Below are 17,591 nucleotides of genomic sequence, written 5' to 3'. Positions count from 1 at the left end.
TGAGCGTGTCATGTGCCAATGAACTATTTGTATGTCAAATTTTAACTAATATCTTTCATTGTTTTTGTGTAAAGGTCTAAAGTCACATTACTTTGCATATTATTCAAAATAGACTTACACACTTATTTTTTCTTTTATAAAATTGATTACATGTTATACATAGTGTACCTATGGTAATTTTCTAAAAAGATTAATTTTTGTTTTGCATGAAAATGCATCTTTATTACCATTACCTTTATGAAAAAGTGGGTATGGAGTTAGCCAAGATGTCCTCAATGTTCTTGTCGGGGCCATCGCGTGATGTGATATAACAATGGTCAGCCAAGATTAACTACCATGAAATCGCATAGAAAAATCAATTCCTACGAATTTTTGTTCCATGCACGTGGTAAATAGTGCGCCGAAGTGGGGAGCTGAGGGATGACGAAAATGGCACTTGAATAAAACTCATCGTCTTTTGCTTTCACTTCAAACAAAATGAAACGCGCGCCCGTCTCGCGGCCCAACCTCGCGCCTATTGCCAACTGATTCTGCCGACCTCCGGACGCGGCTGATTTCAAATTTCGAACATACATAGACAAAAAAATTCGATTTTTATTTTTGACCAGTACTCAAAATTGGAAGAAAAAAAAGTGTGATAAAGGTCGTGTGCTGACCGAAAGTTACGGATTGTCGTTATTGAATAAATAAATACGTTTAGTATTTTTCACAACGAAAAGTAATTAAAAAGTATAATAAAATATTTAAATATGAAAATGGCTGATAGCTGCATTGTATCTGTCCTAGTATTATGCTTGGCAGTGATGTGCCACAATGGGGAAGCTGCTGAAAATGATATCATACTCACAACACGTAAGTAATTTGTATTTGTTTCAATACTTACTCATAAATTTGACATAAATTTCGACTTTAATCAGAATTATAAATTTAAAAGGATATCTAATATTACGCTGATCTCTTTCTCTCTCTCTGTCTCTCTATTTTATTATTATTAACGATTATTTATTAATATTTGCTTGCTCAACTAAGTATTTTAAAAAAATAATCCATCACAGTAAACTCTGTGAAAATCCTGCAATAACCGACTGGTTAACTTAGTGCTTCTTAAACTGAATACACCCGAGTTATTTATTTAAAAAATATATACTCAAGTTTTCTTTTGTCTTTTAAACAGATCTTCCTTGTGTAAATTTGAGACGCGATTTGAATATTAAGCCCAGCCTTGTTTAGTAATTATTTATGTGTACACTAAAGTTCTTATTAAAATCTCGAGCACGTATTTTCAGTTACAGTCTTCTTGCTGAGTTAATGCAGATTATTTTTAGAATCCAGAGATGTAAAACAGGCAAATTTATCCTTTTTGTCGTCCTAAAGGTCAATTGATCAGATACATTTTAAGTAAGAATACGATCACTGCTCCCCTCGTAAATCTAAAAATCCGTTCCGGGAAACTATCTCACGTAGTGGTTTCGCTTATGCATTGATACGTCAGTCGGTCAATCAATGTCATTTCATTTTTCCTTTTTTTTATATATATAAGAAGAAAGATAAGTGTACCTAAATCTGATAAACATAATTATTAAATTAAGAAATAGAGATCCGACTTGGAGCTAATACCAATTTTGTACTATGGTTATCTGTATTACAAAAAAGTATTTGCATAGGTGCAGACAAACAAAAGTAGAATCACGTCTACATATCCCTTGCGGAGTAGACATAGCCAACATAGTAAAGAATTATTAGATGAGTTTAATGTGGCGAGGAAACAACCTTCTCGTAATTCGCTATAAAGGGTGGTTTTATGTCATAGATGAAATATCGTAATGATTTGCAAATGTGACATTCAAATGTCTTGTTATTTCAATGTTATTTGCATAATATTATTGTATTGTCAATCGAGAAAGATGTTTTTACATCATGTGACGAAATATCTAAAATCTTGAGAAACAATACTTGCATCAATCGCTGTTGACCTGAAGAACTTTTAACTTCTGTATTTTATTTTAATATATTTTGATTATTCTTCCTTTTGATTTGATAAAAGCCAACTGTCTCAAGAACACTGTAACGCCACGTTCAGCTGGTATTGAGATTGAAATAGTGACAAGTTGCTAGTCCATTAACTACTTACAAGAAAAATCTCAAGTTTATAAGCCATTCCCTTAGTCGCCTTTTACGGTACATATGAAAAATTAGTATTTAATTTTTTTGTATGTATTTTATTATCTAGAGTTGAAACTGGTGTCATAGGTTTTATTCTCAAGCCTCTAAATGACTTGATACGTGTGTGTGTTTGATCCTTATTATTTTCATTCATAAGATAATTAATATTTCCTTTGTCGCAATCGTCATATAATTATCCACATTTAGACAAGAGGGTCAAGTTTCCTTAATGGTGTGTGTTTTAATCATCACTTACTTCATAATACTGAAGTAATTTCTATTATTGTCATCATATATCCCCTATTGTAACGTCGCATTTAATAAAATGATTATTGATTAGAAGATAGATAGATAGATTCTTTATTGCACCATAAGAAGAAAACAGAAAAAAAAGAAGTTCGTCGATTAAACTGTTCTTTTCTCCTTTTCCGACCAATCGGCGATGGCATGAGTAACGTAACGCCAATTGTCAGCCCCCATAGAATAGGGGGTTGGTACCTAATAGGACTCTATAGAGATTTTGTAGAGAGAAATTGTGCGCTGTTGTGAGAGCTTGTGTGACAGAGCAAATGCAAGAGCAGTGCACTCCACCCATGATTCGGCTCGTATGACCAGAAGGTTGGTAAAGCCATGGGTGGTGGTGTGATAATGATTTTTCTTTTTTTCCTTTTATGGTTTTACTCAAATTTGTGCGAAGTGAATAGCTTAAAATTTCCCGAAATGAGAACTCGATGGAGAGACTGGTTATTCAGGGCCAGGTGGAAGGCAAGAGAACGCGCGGCCGATCACCAACTCACTGGACTGACCTGATCAAAAAAGCTACTGAGTCTACCATGGTCTAGTGTACTCGCGACGTCTGTAACCGGCAGAAATGGAAGCACATCACTGAGAGAACAATCCTCGGGAAAGAATACGACCCGCCGAACACCTCTCCATGTACCTAATCTGCGCAACCACGACCACTCTGACAATTGTGTTCGACTAAGAAGAAAAACCCAGCAGGTGATGACCACCGCCATGATTTCTTCTTCTTCCTCCTAACTTTAATCCCGGTTGCATCCTCATTACAGTGGAGAGGACCCGAAACTATGCCTTTGAACATGGATCTGGGATAAGATGAGTCAAGTTTTTACATGGATCGACTCCCATTTGGCCTCCGCAACCTTAGCAGGGAAACCTAACATCCAGTTGCCTGAATGTGCAGGTTTCCTCACGATGTTTTCCCTTATGATGAGGCTATCAGTTAGTATACAAAGTACATAACATCGAAAATAGTCATTGATACATGGGCGAGGTGGGGTTTGAACCTGTGTTTTTCTGCGCATTTACCGGACACCATACAGATACGGCCACCGACGCTCTCTTACCTATCGTGATTGTGCTATACTATAACGTACATGAATTAGCACGAAAACACATACATACCTACATACATATGGTCACGTCTATATCTCTTGCGGGGTAGACAGAGCCAACAGTCTTGAAAAGACTGAATGGCCACGTTCAGCTATTTGGCTTAACGATAGAATTGATATTCAACTAGTGACAGGTTGCTAGCCCATCGCCTAAAAAAGAATCCCAAGTTTGTAAGCCTATCCCTTAGTCGCCTTTTACGACATCCATAGGAAAAGGAATGAAGTAGTCCTATTCTTTTTTGTATTGGTGCCGGGAACCACACGGCACTAGCACGAAAACTGTAGGAACAAAACATATTTTATTCCAAAGTTCACATTTTTGTCACTAGTACGTTTGTTCCTTCGTCTGTCGAAATAGTGTGCCTCGTATTGCAAACAAGTTATGCTTGTTTGTGGACAAGGTTTATTTGATGAAATGTGTTGCATTGAAATGTATTATTTGCATGGGTATGTAGTATATTATTTGGCATTAACATGAATTATGATTAACTTTTCTCGTAATAATTCATTGTATGTAATTATAAGTGTATTTTCTTGCAATATATCTGAAAATTCAGAAACAATACCTAGAATTAGTAACGTGCATAATTTCAATAATTTTACATTGACACTCAAGGTTTGTTTAAATTGATAATGACTTTGAAATAGTTTAAATATGAAAAATATGTTATTATTCTTATTGAATTTCATTTTAGATTGTGTCATATAACTCTTTAATTAGCTTAACACAATAGGCAAACATTACATACAATTTTTTTATTGTATTTTTGGTACTATATGGAAGACGACGCCATGCAACCTTAATTTTTAAAATTTTAAAGCATGGTCTCTGAAACTTATTTTATAAATCTTATTGCACTTATTTAAAAACGGTCCCGAAGAGGAAGAATAATAGAAGAATATTATATAGAATATATATAAATTTAAGGCGACGGTCTAACAACCTGTCACTATTTGAATCGCAATTCTTTCATCAAGCTAAGCAGTGGCTTTTCAGTCTATTCACACACACACAAGGTATATAGATGTCGTAAAGACCCCAAATCCTATTCCTTTGATCGAGTTTTACAATCTGCAATCTTCCCGAAGAAACTGGCACACTCTACGTTTTTTCTTCCTTACCTACCGACCAAAATGAAAGTTAAGATTAAAACTAAAATTTAGGCAATTAAATTTGCGTGCAGTTTCGTTTAACCAAATTGAGTGAGAGAGATAGAGAATACTATAATTTGAGTCAAAACTGACGAGCTTGCACGAAGAGAGTTATGTATGCGGACGAAGCGAAAGAAGTATGCAGGGATCGTGGTAAGTGGAAAGGCTAGTTTCTGCCTATTTCTCCGGGAAAGAGGCATGATTTATGTATGTATAATAACTTTAATGACGAAACCGTAACCGAGTATAAGGTTGTGTAAGTAGATCATGTTTATAGTACGCTCGATTAGCATGTTAGTGTAAATAATGTTTTTATTTTGCATAGATTTTTCTTTGAATTGGGTAAAGACATTGCGTAAACTAACACTCTGAGTTAGGTGTTAACCCTAATGGATTAAGGTGTAGACGCAAAAGCGTTGTAACAAAAAAATATATGAAAGAGTTGAATCCGTCCTATATTTATCTTTTTAAAAAAATAATAAGTTTTTACCAAATGAAAATTTTTCAGTCCTGAAAATTATCAACCATTTATATAAATCTTTGGATTCATTTACAAAGACGCGTCATGATGGTGATGATATAAAAATAGATTGCCAATCGATCAGATAAGAAGGGTCATCTTCAACATTATCCTACCTGATATGAATATTGATAATTCGGACACACTCACTGAACGAGTTTTTCAGCCTTGACGAACCTTTTCTATAGAGCATTAATTATAAAATGGTCACGATGTACGTGATGTGATTGAGAAGAGACCATATTGCTAAATATTTCAAGACCCTGGTACTTACACTCATCATATTTTCCTACCTTTGCCTTTAATAAATTTTTGACCTAAAATAATGTCCCATCTGTGAAATAGTTCTTTGATCTCTGGTCCATTCAGGGACAAAAAATTTTTCCTTCGTAATTTCTGGTTATTTCGTCGTCAGTGGATTAATAGATACTCGGATGTAAGTTATCAGTTCTTTTTCATATTCATAATTTAATTATTGAATCGAATTCAAGCATGTTTCGAATACTCCATTACAATTTACTTTTGTAAAAGCAAAACGAATTAGTATGTTTTTGCAACAGTAGGTATTGTACTTCTGCCTTATAATGTCTTACAATGGAGTTACAACGGGGAAAAAATTGGTTTTCCCTTTAGTGTATTAAACCCAATTAAACAGATAGTATTCGTTAGAAATCCCATTCCCGCTATAATCTATTACCGATTTCGTCTAGAAATACAGGAATGTAAAGAAAAGTGAACATGTTTATTATCATGTTATTCAAGATCTGATTGCGAACTTGAAATAACATGGAATTGTAAAAACTGGAATTACCTTAAAGTCTTTCTTATGTAGATAATTTTTCTTTTATTTTGTAAGAAGAGATCTTTTATCAAATTATTTAGGTACGCCGATTTTACATTACAATAGAACTTTGGTTTTGAGAAACTACAATGTTTTAGGAAGTGATATTGACAATGGTTGGGTTGTGGCGACGCTTTTCCGAGTAGTCCAAGTTTGACATGAAGTATACAAAGACAAATTTGTTTTATTGTATTGTCTGTTTATGTTGCGCTTGCGCACACAACGATCGATTGTCTCGCCGTTTATTACTGGGCTTTTAAGGTTTTACAGGAAACCGAGACATACATAGACAACCTTCAGATTTATGAGTCAAGCGGATATTTTTACAGGGGAAAGGTGCGCCGCAAATTTTTTTATCTGTATATATACAATTATTCCGTTACTGAATGACTGACTGACAGACAATGAACAACACAAACTACTATGTAAGTTCCTTGTGTGGTCTAGGGCTGCACTAAGAGAGAACTTCTCGAAATTCTCACGAGAACGGGGATTTAGGGGATTTTCCGTTATACATGGGGGAGCTGCGATCGTCCTCCAGTACTTTGTAAACAGAGTAGGCTCAGACTAGTTTGTTACTCCTCTCCCCAAAAGCTGCAAAAAACTAAAATTAGTTAAAGTCGGCACTGCACAGGTTATCAACACATATAGGTAGGTAATAACCCGGTTGACAGCAGAATTTTCACTTGTCAATACATAAATTAAAAGAAAACCGTCATGTGTGTTATGGTCGGCCTGTATATTTCTTTATTAATAGTTACACCCATTATAGATGCACCGTTAGCATAACCTACTTTACCACACGTAAATTTCTTCAAACGTTTAGTACTGTCAATTCAAAGACACCCAAACAAACCCAAGTACTGAAGATATAAATAACCAAGTCAAATGCCTTGACACCATCTATTTTTCGGTTGCGACAACGTTGCGACACGACCGGGCCCAAAACTAATGTCTGGATGAACTAATTACTTACATTAGTTCTAAGGTCGAGCTACTAAGTATTGCTTGACAAGGCCGTGTGGTTGAGGAGAAATGTATTTAGATCCGGTCTTTCTTATCTTAAACGCCTTAGGTTAAACGCCTTTGTGATAGCTTATTTTAGATTGAAGTTATGTTTGTCGTGAAACAAACAAAACTAGCTAGCTATAAGCCTTTTGGCAATTTGTTCAATTAGTTTTCGACATTTTAAGTTTGTTCCCCTTCATTTTCTTTGTAAATTTATCCATCTTCGTAACACAGTATAGGTATTGAGGAACGTACGACACAATAAAAAAAATCAAGGTAGAAGTTTAGGGAATGTGCAGGAAACGATAAAGTAATTTACATACTCAGTATCACTGACATGCCCAAAAATTATCAGGCAAAAAATAATTATCATAACTTACGCTCCGGTCCATCAAAATTAAAACTTCTTCATCAAAAACTAAAAAAAAAGCAGAATCAACAAGTTACACCCGAATTCTCGAACATCGTATTTCAAATCGGTGATCGCATCGCACATAATATCACGCAAGCAGAGCCGCGTGCGCAGCGGGCGTGAACTTCCGACTTAAGTAATGGTGTACAAGTAAATATTTCACTTGATGTGGTTATAATTTTATGAAAAATAAAGATCTTGTTTGTTTTATTAATTCCACAGAAACCTTTGAAGAAATACGATTGCAACAGCAAAAATTATCCCCTAAACGTGAGATTTTTCTTGAGGCGATGTCTAGCAACCTGTCACTGTTTGAATCTCAATTCCATCATTGAGTCGTGCAACTGAACGTGGTCTTTTAGGTACTGTAGGCTCTGTCTACCCCTACTCCGCAAGGGACACACACGTAATTATATGTAGTATGTATGTTATAATACTACTAGATTTTGGTTAATTGTATTACCTATCTCACATGGCTTCATTTTTACCTATTCAGTAGCTTTGCGTGGAATGGTATACATTAGTACAATATTGTAAACTCTTAAAAAACCAATATTGAATTCGATTTATGAATATAACTCTTCTGACAGTGGCAGAACGCACAGCCCACGCCGCTGGGCATAGACTTAAATTTGATAAGAAGCATCCTTATGTTATCTATACTAGATGTAGATGATGTGATGGATGGGTGTCCAGAAATTTCCACGGGACGGAAATAAACGAAATGTTTTGTTAACGCGGGTGGAGCTAGTATTGCAATTATTTGCGATGCACTAGCAATAGTTAATTTACAAGAATATCAAATTCCCGGCTTCGCACTTACCACACATTGTGAGAAATATAAATGAGTTTTGCGAAAGACGATGAGACCGTCTATTTGCCGGGTTTCCCTTATAGTAAGTTTCGTAAAGTAGAAAGTGGTACGCCTCTTTGTGATGAAGCAAGTGAGTACTTGGGCATGCGTATGCGCATGAGGTTGATCACTTAAATCATCTTTTGGAGATGCCATTTAAGTAGGTACGTATTTCGTTGTTTATATGCCAATTGTATGTTGTTTCGTTGTTATTAAATTATTTATATGGCCAATATTTGTCATAAAATAAATAAAATTAATCACATTCATTCTTTTTGAGCTATAAATATGTCAATGATAAAATCGTTCACAAAATTTCTCACAGCGATATATAAGTAAGAAACCTGAATTAACAGGGTTGTCTCCCTAGAGCAGATTGTTTCGTCATAGCCCTGAGAAATGTTTTTATACGACTAAATAAGCTCATTGATCACCTACCCTACATATAGCATATTGTTACATTTTTTCTTAGCTTTTATCTCATGGCGATGGGAAATCTCCCTTGCAACGGAATCAACACACGCACCTGATTGAATTGTATCAATGTTTCACAATCCTTACCGTTCTTTATTGAGAAATCGTAGTTGCATAAAGATAAGTACTCCACATTTGTGTCTGTCTAGGCTGTCTGTGTTTATTATCTCTATTAATTAAGGTTATTCAATTTTAAATAATAATAAAGAAGCAAATTATAAAAATTATAACTACTCAAACATTGAAAAAGGCACAAGGATAGAATAAAACTGTGTAATCAAATTTAATTATAAAAGCACAATTCGAGGATTTCATGAAATTAAATTTAATCGTGACAAATTAGGATGACCTAAGTGATTGTAAGATTGTTTAAGTGCATAAATTTTTGCTAAATAACGACATTTGTATGTTTTCTATAACCCATAATATAATTTAAATTACAAGATAACTACTAGTAGGCAAGTCGGAATATCGGTAATCCGGATATTCGATTATTGCTTTGGGAACATAACATTCTAAAAATGGTACACATACATACGCTGTAACTATTACTCAAGACAATGACCGCGAAGTACCTCTCATTTTGCTTTTCTCTCTACTCTTTACCGATCGATTGGGTTTGAAAAACACATTTGCAATCAGTCACTTCAGAAAAAAACTCATTTGTAAATATTCACTTAACTATGATCCGCAAACTCTGGGAGTTTCCCCTTTTTATAAACAGTTTACGGGCACGACCCCTTGAAGGAACGTTGACAAAGCGATGTCTTATCGTCTCACTCTTTTAAGAAATCCGTAGTTCCTACAAGAGGAAAGGCGCATGTCTTATCATAATTCGTGAGCTCCCTTATCTATCCACAACTGGATCATGATCTTAAATGGAGTCCGGAAGATCGCCGGGAGGATGAAAATTGACAAGTTATATACAATACCAGGCCTTTTTCCAAACGGGTAGACAGAGACATCTTACTTCCTGCTACGATATACGCACATATCTTTCGCTTCATTCATTCTCTTTAGGCAAGTTCGGCGTGTTAAGGTACTCTTGACCAAACCTTTCGCCAGGACATCTCCTATTTAATCAAGGACGTTCGCCTTACCCTTCCAACGTTCACGCTCTTAGCTTAATCAACATGCTTTCATTCTTCTAAAAGAACGGTGATACTCCAACGAAATACAATAGACCACGCATATACTCTCAAAGTAGTGCGTTAATCATCGTAAGGTTGTGAAGTAGGTTTGTATGTCAGTCTGTCGGCTATTGCATCGTTGTATAATCGTTACATAACCGGTGACCTTGTGCAAGAACTCGATTTTACCACTCGTTCAAGTTCAACGTTCTCATGCGCCGAGTTGGGAGACCCATTATGCAAATGGTCAAATATTTTTTTAATAAACTAGCTTTTTTTTAATTTTTTATTGCTTGCTAATTTAGAATTGCTTAATTATATTGTACGTTTATGTAAAGAGTTTTTCCTGTGGCGTCACTCGCATGTACATTATAGCCTACATGTTAATCTGATAAATAAAGCGCATTTTCCGCTCTAAATTCAAGTCCCTAATGATTCAGTACGATACTTTACTTTTATTAACAAGTCAAATAGCATTTAGCATGTTCCTAAATACAAAATTTAAATATCTAAAATTAATCAAATGGAATACGCAAATTCCGTTTATTAGTTTTTGCATGAAAGAGCTAAATCTTTGACAAGTGACAGGAAGAGATCGAGTGGAGAGATAACTAAGCAAAACAGGTAAAAAATTCAGAACAGTTAGTAGAGAACCGCCACTAATCGATATCCTCCTTTTTTGAAGTCTTAAACCTTCACCTTAATGTAAAAAAACACTTTTCTGAAAATCGCATCAAAATCGAATAAGCGAAGCGCGAGCTAATCGCAGACAAACATACAGATCAAACTGAGAACCATCTTTTTTCTAAAGGTTATAAAACTAAAAATATTTATGGACGCCCAAAAAAAAACGCATAAAAAGTGATGATTTAGCTATACTTTTGGCCGTTGAGCTTAAACTTTGGATGGTTATATAATATCTTATTTGATTACTACATACCTCATCAGACCGGTCTGGCACAATATTGGTTTATTTGAGTATGTTGACAAAGGATAAAAATGTTTGCTCGAATATGTAATGTTTGAACGGAGGTAATTATAAAGTTGTTCGAATCATGAATCTAATTCATAGTACGTAGACAATGTACGGTCACAGTGTTTGTACAAATTATAAATTTTAATATGCTTAGCTTATATTAGTTTTGTCGACCAAATTCAGTTTGACCTTAAACTTGTTTGATGGATAATACTTCGCAATCTAGCAAAGTTTCATAAAGCAACCTGGATAAAGAAAAAAAAACCTGGGAAAGAGGCGTGATTTTATGTATGTATGTATCTTTAAAATAATACCTATTGCTGTAGTCACAGAATATCATCTCTCGCTTATCGCCTACCCCTCATCGCCTTGAAGAAAAATCCCAAGTTGAATCTTATCTCTTAGTCGTCTTTTACGACATCCATGGGAAATGATAATGAAATGGGATGCAGTGGTCCTATTCTCAAGTTCCGGGTACCACACGGCACACATTAACCTAAAGAAACTGACTATCACTACATAGCATAAAACAAAGTCGCTATTTTAGTCTGTTTGTTTGTATGCTTAAATCTTTAAAATTACGCAACGAATTTTGATGCGGTTTTTTGTAACAGGTAGAGTGATTCAAGAGGAAGGTTTTTATGTATAATTTTTTCCGAATTTTGCGCCCGTGCGAAGCCGGGGCGGGTCGCTAGTATGCAATATGCTCCAATTGCAGCGGTGATACCCGCTTTACGCCGCCTTGTGACCGCTGACCGCGTTTGCGTCAGAACTGCAACGCATGTCATGTTACATAACGCAATGCATTATTTGTATGAACCTAAATTCCAGCTTGTGAAACACTACGTTAGGTCATTGATCTAGGTATTCTAAGAGAATAAATAATTTATGCTTATTCAAAATTACACACCACCTGAATTGCCGCTTTAGAGGGGTGGTGGAAGAGATTTTTGTGTACATTTTTGAGTTGAAACTAATACATCTGACAAAAATACGAATGGGAGCAAAAGTTTCCACGTGATGCCAGTACAATCAAACAGAATTACAGACGAAATTCATAAAAATAAATTTTTGGTCTTTTATAGATGTTTTTATTGATTTTTGGCTATTTTTTTAAATACAGACATAGTCACATAAGTAAGAAAAGGTGGTCATCTTACAATTAAGAATAACTCCTCAAACTTCAAAACAGATATAGAAGAGATGTTTCCAAAATATAGGCAGTAATTTTATATAACTATCATTCAATAACAGTCAATAATTTCAATATTTAAATGACATTTCTAAGCAGACATGTACCTATTCTTAGAAGTCAGTGGCACAGTAGTTAGCCTCGATACACTGATCTTCAATTGTTCGCATAACATAGATTCACTGCGTAACTATTTCTCAATATTATTGTTATATATCATGCTCAACTGTATTATAATCCAGAATATCAGTACAAGCCCAGTCTTTGGTTTGGATAATATTTGAATAAATATTGCATTGCGTGTAGTTTCCTTTTTAGAATATCATAAAAGAAAACGTGACACATAAATTACTGCTGAGTCTAAATGATTGAATAGATATGCAAAAATTTGGTTTACAGCTTTAAATAATGAATTAGGCATCCACTAGGTAAAGATTTTGATACCGAAGTTCCTGTCATAAAGATATTGTTTGTATGCAAGTCCCTTAATTAAATCTCACTTATACCATTCTGCTAAGCGAGTTCTTCGAATTCTTTATTTATGTATGTTTGCATCCACAAGGCTCATAATATTAAAATAAAATTATGTATTCCGTAAACACATAACATAAAATAAATTAATACATAACAGAACATAATAATAGGCTGGTGTGGCATAATAAAAGGTAGCAGTTCAGATTTTTGATAAATTTCCAATATATTTGATGAAATCATTCCTCTTCTATTCCAGCGGAGTACATCCAGCCATGCAGTCGGAGTGATCCTCAACTCGACACCTGTATCAAGAACTCCTTCAACCACCTGCGACCCTACCTGGCGAGGGGGCTCTCAGACATCGGCCTGCCTCCGATGGAACCCCTGTACATCGACAGACTGGTCATGGAGAACGATGCTGGACCAGTGAGGGTTACTGCGGCGTTCAGCAATATAACAGTCATTGGGCCAAGCAACTATACTGTCACCAAAATCAGGTGAGTTTGATTGTTAATTTTTTAGACCGAGAAAGTATAAAAAGTAAAGAATATAAGGGAGAAACATTGGTTGGTTTTTTTATAAGAAATGGTAAAGACTTTTTGAAAACTAATAACAGAGGAAAATATTAAGAAGAGCAATGATTTACAAAATATGTTTCGAATCTAAATAAAATCCTTGTTGTCTAAAAAAATATACAGTACACCTCGCGCTTTGAGAAATCGTCTTATAACCAAACTATTATTTTAGTCGACTAGTATGAACCTTGTGTTAAAAAAGGTTGCAAGTAATCGTCAGTAAGTTTGTGGTTCATTGGCCAACAGTTGAGAGTCGAGGGAACGTATCTTGCGACACAAATCGAGTGACAAACAATTTCAACAGTGGTATGACTTGACATTAAAATATGCGAGGGATATTTTCTTTCTAATTATGCATTTATTTCGTATGTAATTTAATGTAATGTGCAGTTAAACCGTGTCAAAGTCAATAAAATGATAATTTATGTGAGAAGCTTTTATTTAGAATATGTCGCGCGAAGGTTAAAAAATGGATAAAGATATGAAATCCAAAATTTTCGAGGAGTTTATTACTTTTTATTCTTACATCCACACAACCTCACAAACTTCTGTCGCATTTATAACATAAGTAGGATAAGTAAGATGGTACAAATCCTATACTTAAGTATATTAATTAATTGGAATATCTTTTATATATATATATAATCCCTCAGTAACAAAATAGTTTGTGTTGTGATATACATATATTAACCAGAAAAAAATAAGTACCTAATATGATTGAGGAGGTCAATCAGATAGCTAAAAATACTAAAAAAATTTTTTATTGAATTAGTGATGACCCGAACGATAAGCTATCTAAATTTACGACTGACTATCGTATAAGTACCTATGTAAATTACTTGGAATTTGATCTTATATAAAAAGCATATTTAAATCCACTTTTCTTTTTTCTATTCAAGATGATAGTTAAAAATTTGCCCAAGATCCTGACTTGATCACATTTTAACACGAATCGACTTCCGTCGACTCCCGTTTAACCTCAAATATGGGGTAGGTTACCCTGCAACGGTTGCGGAGGTACTACCCCAAAGATTAACGTGCCTATTTTTTTATTCGCATTTTACCACATCCATGGAAAGGGGATGGAGTGATCATCTTCTTTTGAAGTGCCGGCAGCCACTCCGGCGCTGAAATTTTACCTGTAAAAGTATTTTTCATTGATTTATGAATACGCGTACACAAGAAAAATAGATAAGAAGTTTCTGCTTAAAGAAAACTCTTCCAGCAAAACCGAAGCAAGAGACACGTTAAAAAGGATGACAGGCGTATAACCGAAAAAAATATGAAGACATTCATAAACAATTACGTAAATAATTTTACTTAATATAAACCAATCTTTTTCAGGTCAGACCTGAAGAAGCTCCGCATCGACATGGGTCTCATCCTGCCTCGCATAGAGATCACCGGCCGCTATGAGGTGTCAGGTCAAGTTCTCCTCTTCCCCGTTCGCTCGCAGGGAGACTTCTGGGCTGCGTTTAGTAAGTATTGCAATATATCAATGGCCTTTCCGTTTTTTTTAAACCATATACTATTTTTTAAGTGAGATTGGACCTCAATCTACCTGATGGTTCAGGTCGGATGTGGTACATGCAAGCGCTCGATCGCTCTATGAGGTCTACGGTCAAGTTCCCCTGTTTTTGGGTTTATATGAAAATTTTGCAATTAACCATAAATTTTCCTCGATCTATAACCTCAACTTAAGGATTAAGGTAGTACATGCAAAGCTCAAATAATACTTGTATACTATTGTCTGGGATATAAGGCAGATTGAAGGATACGTTAGGCAGACATAACAACCATGTATAGAAGGAATTTTTCCTCTTACCGTGTCTAAAACGTGATATGGGCTACGGTGGGTGAATTGTCTGTAGGTACCACCCCTCCAGAGGGGTAAAGACCAAACCGAGGCTTGATAATGTCATCTAATCCTAAATGCTTACCTTTTTCAGTTGATGTGGCTGCGATTGCAAAGGTATTCGGCACGGAGGTAGAAAAAGACAACATCAAATACATGAGTGCTGAACGACTGCTGGTGGACTTCAAGCTGAGAAACTCCAGGTTCAGAGTCCGGGATACCGTCAATTTTGGGAGCGTTATTGGTAATTATTATTTTTATAATAATAATAAAATAAATAGAATTTTATTCAGAATATCAGCAAGTTATATCAGGTACGAGACCTCCGGTAGAGACTACATCTGAATCCATGATTTTATAATCCAACTTAATAACAATTAGATAAACTATGTCAATTAGATGATGGTTCACTTTATTAAAGACAAAACGTCACCTATAACATTTCAGGTGAAGCCATGAATCAATTCCTCAACAATAACGCAGCGGAGATCATAGAAGAGATGAGACCTGCTGCAGCCGTGTCCATAGCCAAGCACTTCAAGGCTTTCCTCAATGCTGCCTTCATGAAAGTACCCATTGATGTCTGGCTTAAACCTTAAATCACCATAAATGGTTGTTAAGTTATAATCACCAATGTAATCAGGGGGTAAAATCTGTAGAAAAACTTAAAATAGTAATTCAATAGTGTCTTCATCTTAATGGGTGTGAGTTTCAGTGGAATTTTGTGTTCAATAACTATAGTGCAAGCTCTGAAACAGCAATCCCACTGAGACTTAATCAATATACTATTGGCAATTAAGGTTTTTTACAGGATTCACCCCTTGGTTTCATAAGACCAAGAAGTCTGGCCTGGGCCATATGTAAGTACCTTTTCAGATCCGCATTAGAACCCAATAATGTCAAGCGTAAGCTGTTAAGCCTAAAGATATGTGTGTGATAATGTGATTGAAAGAATAATTTGTATTGATTCTGAAAATTTTGTAATGGAAACGGACATGCATTACCAATATCTATTAATAATAATTATTGATTATGTGTCAGAAAAAACAACAGTCCTTTGACATTGAATTGAGCATCTTTTTTAAATGCACAAAAAATTAAAAGTTAACATTCTCCCGCAGCTCCGCCGGGGTTAAACTAAAAAAACTATATTTGTAGCAAGTTTTTTCAGAATAAGTTGTATTTTAGCTATGAAGAAGTGACAAACAAACTTACTTTCGCATTTATAATATTAGAAGGAATTGGGATTTTTGCGACTGGTATGTCCGCCATAAAGTGACTGAATTCAGTCAGTATATATAATTTTGTGAATTATATCAATTTTGTTGTTTGAAAATATAATTTGTATTATTGATAAGCATCAAAAAAAATACAAGCCTCGTTCTACTTACGCCCTAAACACCCTGTTATAATTAGTTAAGTGATCATTAAGGCCATTTAAAATAACATAAATGCATGTTTCGTAAAAATTTTATGTGAAATACAACATCGCCTTATAAGTGTGGGTTGCACCATGTTACTATAATGAAAACAACCTCTGACAAGCTTGCAAATTTAAGATTAAACAAAATTTGTGTTTTTCATGCTATACTCCCGCTATTGTTACCGCTAAAGTCAAAGGGGATGGACCAAGTGACTTTAACACCGTAGTCATTTTAACTACAACTCACAACGATAGTTTGACTATTAGAAACATATCAGAAGACCTAATAATTATCCATATAAAACATTATTCTAACTATTCACATCTGTCAGTAAGTAAGTCGAAATGTCCGCCTTTTTTAAATACAAATAACTAACCTATTGTTAAGTAATTAAGACAAATGGTTATAATATAATGTTTTCTTTTTCTGACGGTACCTCGATTTTAAAATAGTTATAAATGTGGGACATCGCTAAAGGCGCAAACAGGGCTCTGCTCCAGAAAGGTTAGTTTGTAGCCGGGTTGATGCCAGGACAAAAAAGGAACCTGACATATCTATGAATTTTTTTTTGTTAGATTAGCGATACCATGCTTGGTCATTCTCCTTAAACATAAACTTTAACAAGGCTATGGTGCAATTCACCCTAAGTGTTAATGTTTCGTTTGGTGTGTTAAATCGGTCAACGGACGCAATTATCAATATGTTTGTCAATGAAATCCGTGGGAATATAGGTAGCTGTATGTAATTTTGTTTGATTGTCGCATTGGCAGTTTTTTCAATGATCAGATTGAAAGGCAACTATTTTTGGGCATGTACAGTACAGGTGCCTACAGAGAAACATGACTTCTGTTCATACAAAACAAAGCATAGGCAGTCAAGTTGATCTGTAGGTGGCTGTACTTATGAGTGTATTGGTAAGTTTATTTATTTAAGTAGTAACCAAATTAGTTTTAAGATTCTTAAGAACTTAATTTAATCTCAGTGTATTCTGCACTTAATGAATGTGATGATAATGTATAATTGTATAATAAGTACTGTGAATAATAAAAGATAAAAGTATACATAAAAGATTTTTTTTTTAAATTACAAACATATTAAATATTTTGAATAAGTTACTTAACCTAATT

The 17,591-nt window shown here is 34.8% G+C and overlaps 1 protein-coding gene across 1 annotated transcript; it reads left to right on the top strand.

Annotated features, from left to right (window-relative positions):
• Positions 1 to 458: 458 nt before the first annotated feature.
• On the top strand, positions 459 to 17,519 carry LOC106141628 (uncharacterized). Its single transcript, XM_060954464.1, has 5 exons — positions 459 to 852; positions 12,867 to 13,107; positions 14,530 to 14,663; positions 15,135 to 15,284; positions 15,488 to 17,519. The coding sequence occupies exons 1-5, from the start codon at positions 750 to 752 to the stop codon at positions 15,637 to 15,639; spliced, it is 780 nt and encodes a 259-aa protein (XP_060810447.1). The 5' UTR covers positions 459 to 749; the 3' UTR covers positions 15,640 to 17,519.
• Positions 17,520 to 17,591: the final 72 nt, after the last annotated feature.

This window comes from Amyelois transitella, chromosome 4, assembly GCF_032362555.1.
Source record: "Amyelois transitella isolate CPQ chromosome 4, ilAmyTran1.1, whole genome shotgun sequence".
Taxonomy (NCBI): Eukaryota; Metazoa; Arthropoda; class Insecta; order Lepidoptera; family Pyralidae; genus Amyelois; species Amyelois transitella.
This window is presented reverse-complemented; position numbering and strand designations above follow the sequence as displayed.

What these genes read in the sequence shown, in the direction of transcription:
- LOC106141628 (XM_060954464.1), top strand. Translation starts at nt 750, where the DNA reads ATGAAAATGGCTGATAGCTGCATTGTATCTGTCCTAGTATTATGCTTG. An exon ending in AGACTTCTGGGCTGCGTTTA is followed by an intron (nt 14,664 to 15,134) that starts GTAAGTATTGCA and finishes TACCTTTTTCAG; the next exon opens with TTGATGTGGCTGCGATTGCA. An exon ending in CAATTTTGGGAGCGTTATTG is followed by an intron (nt 15,285 to 15,487) that starts GTAATTATTATT and finishes ATAACATTTCAG; the next exon opens with GTGAAGCCATGAATCAATTC.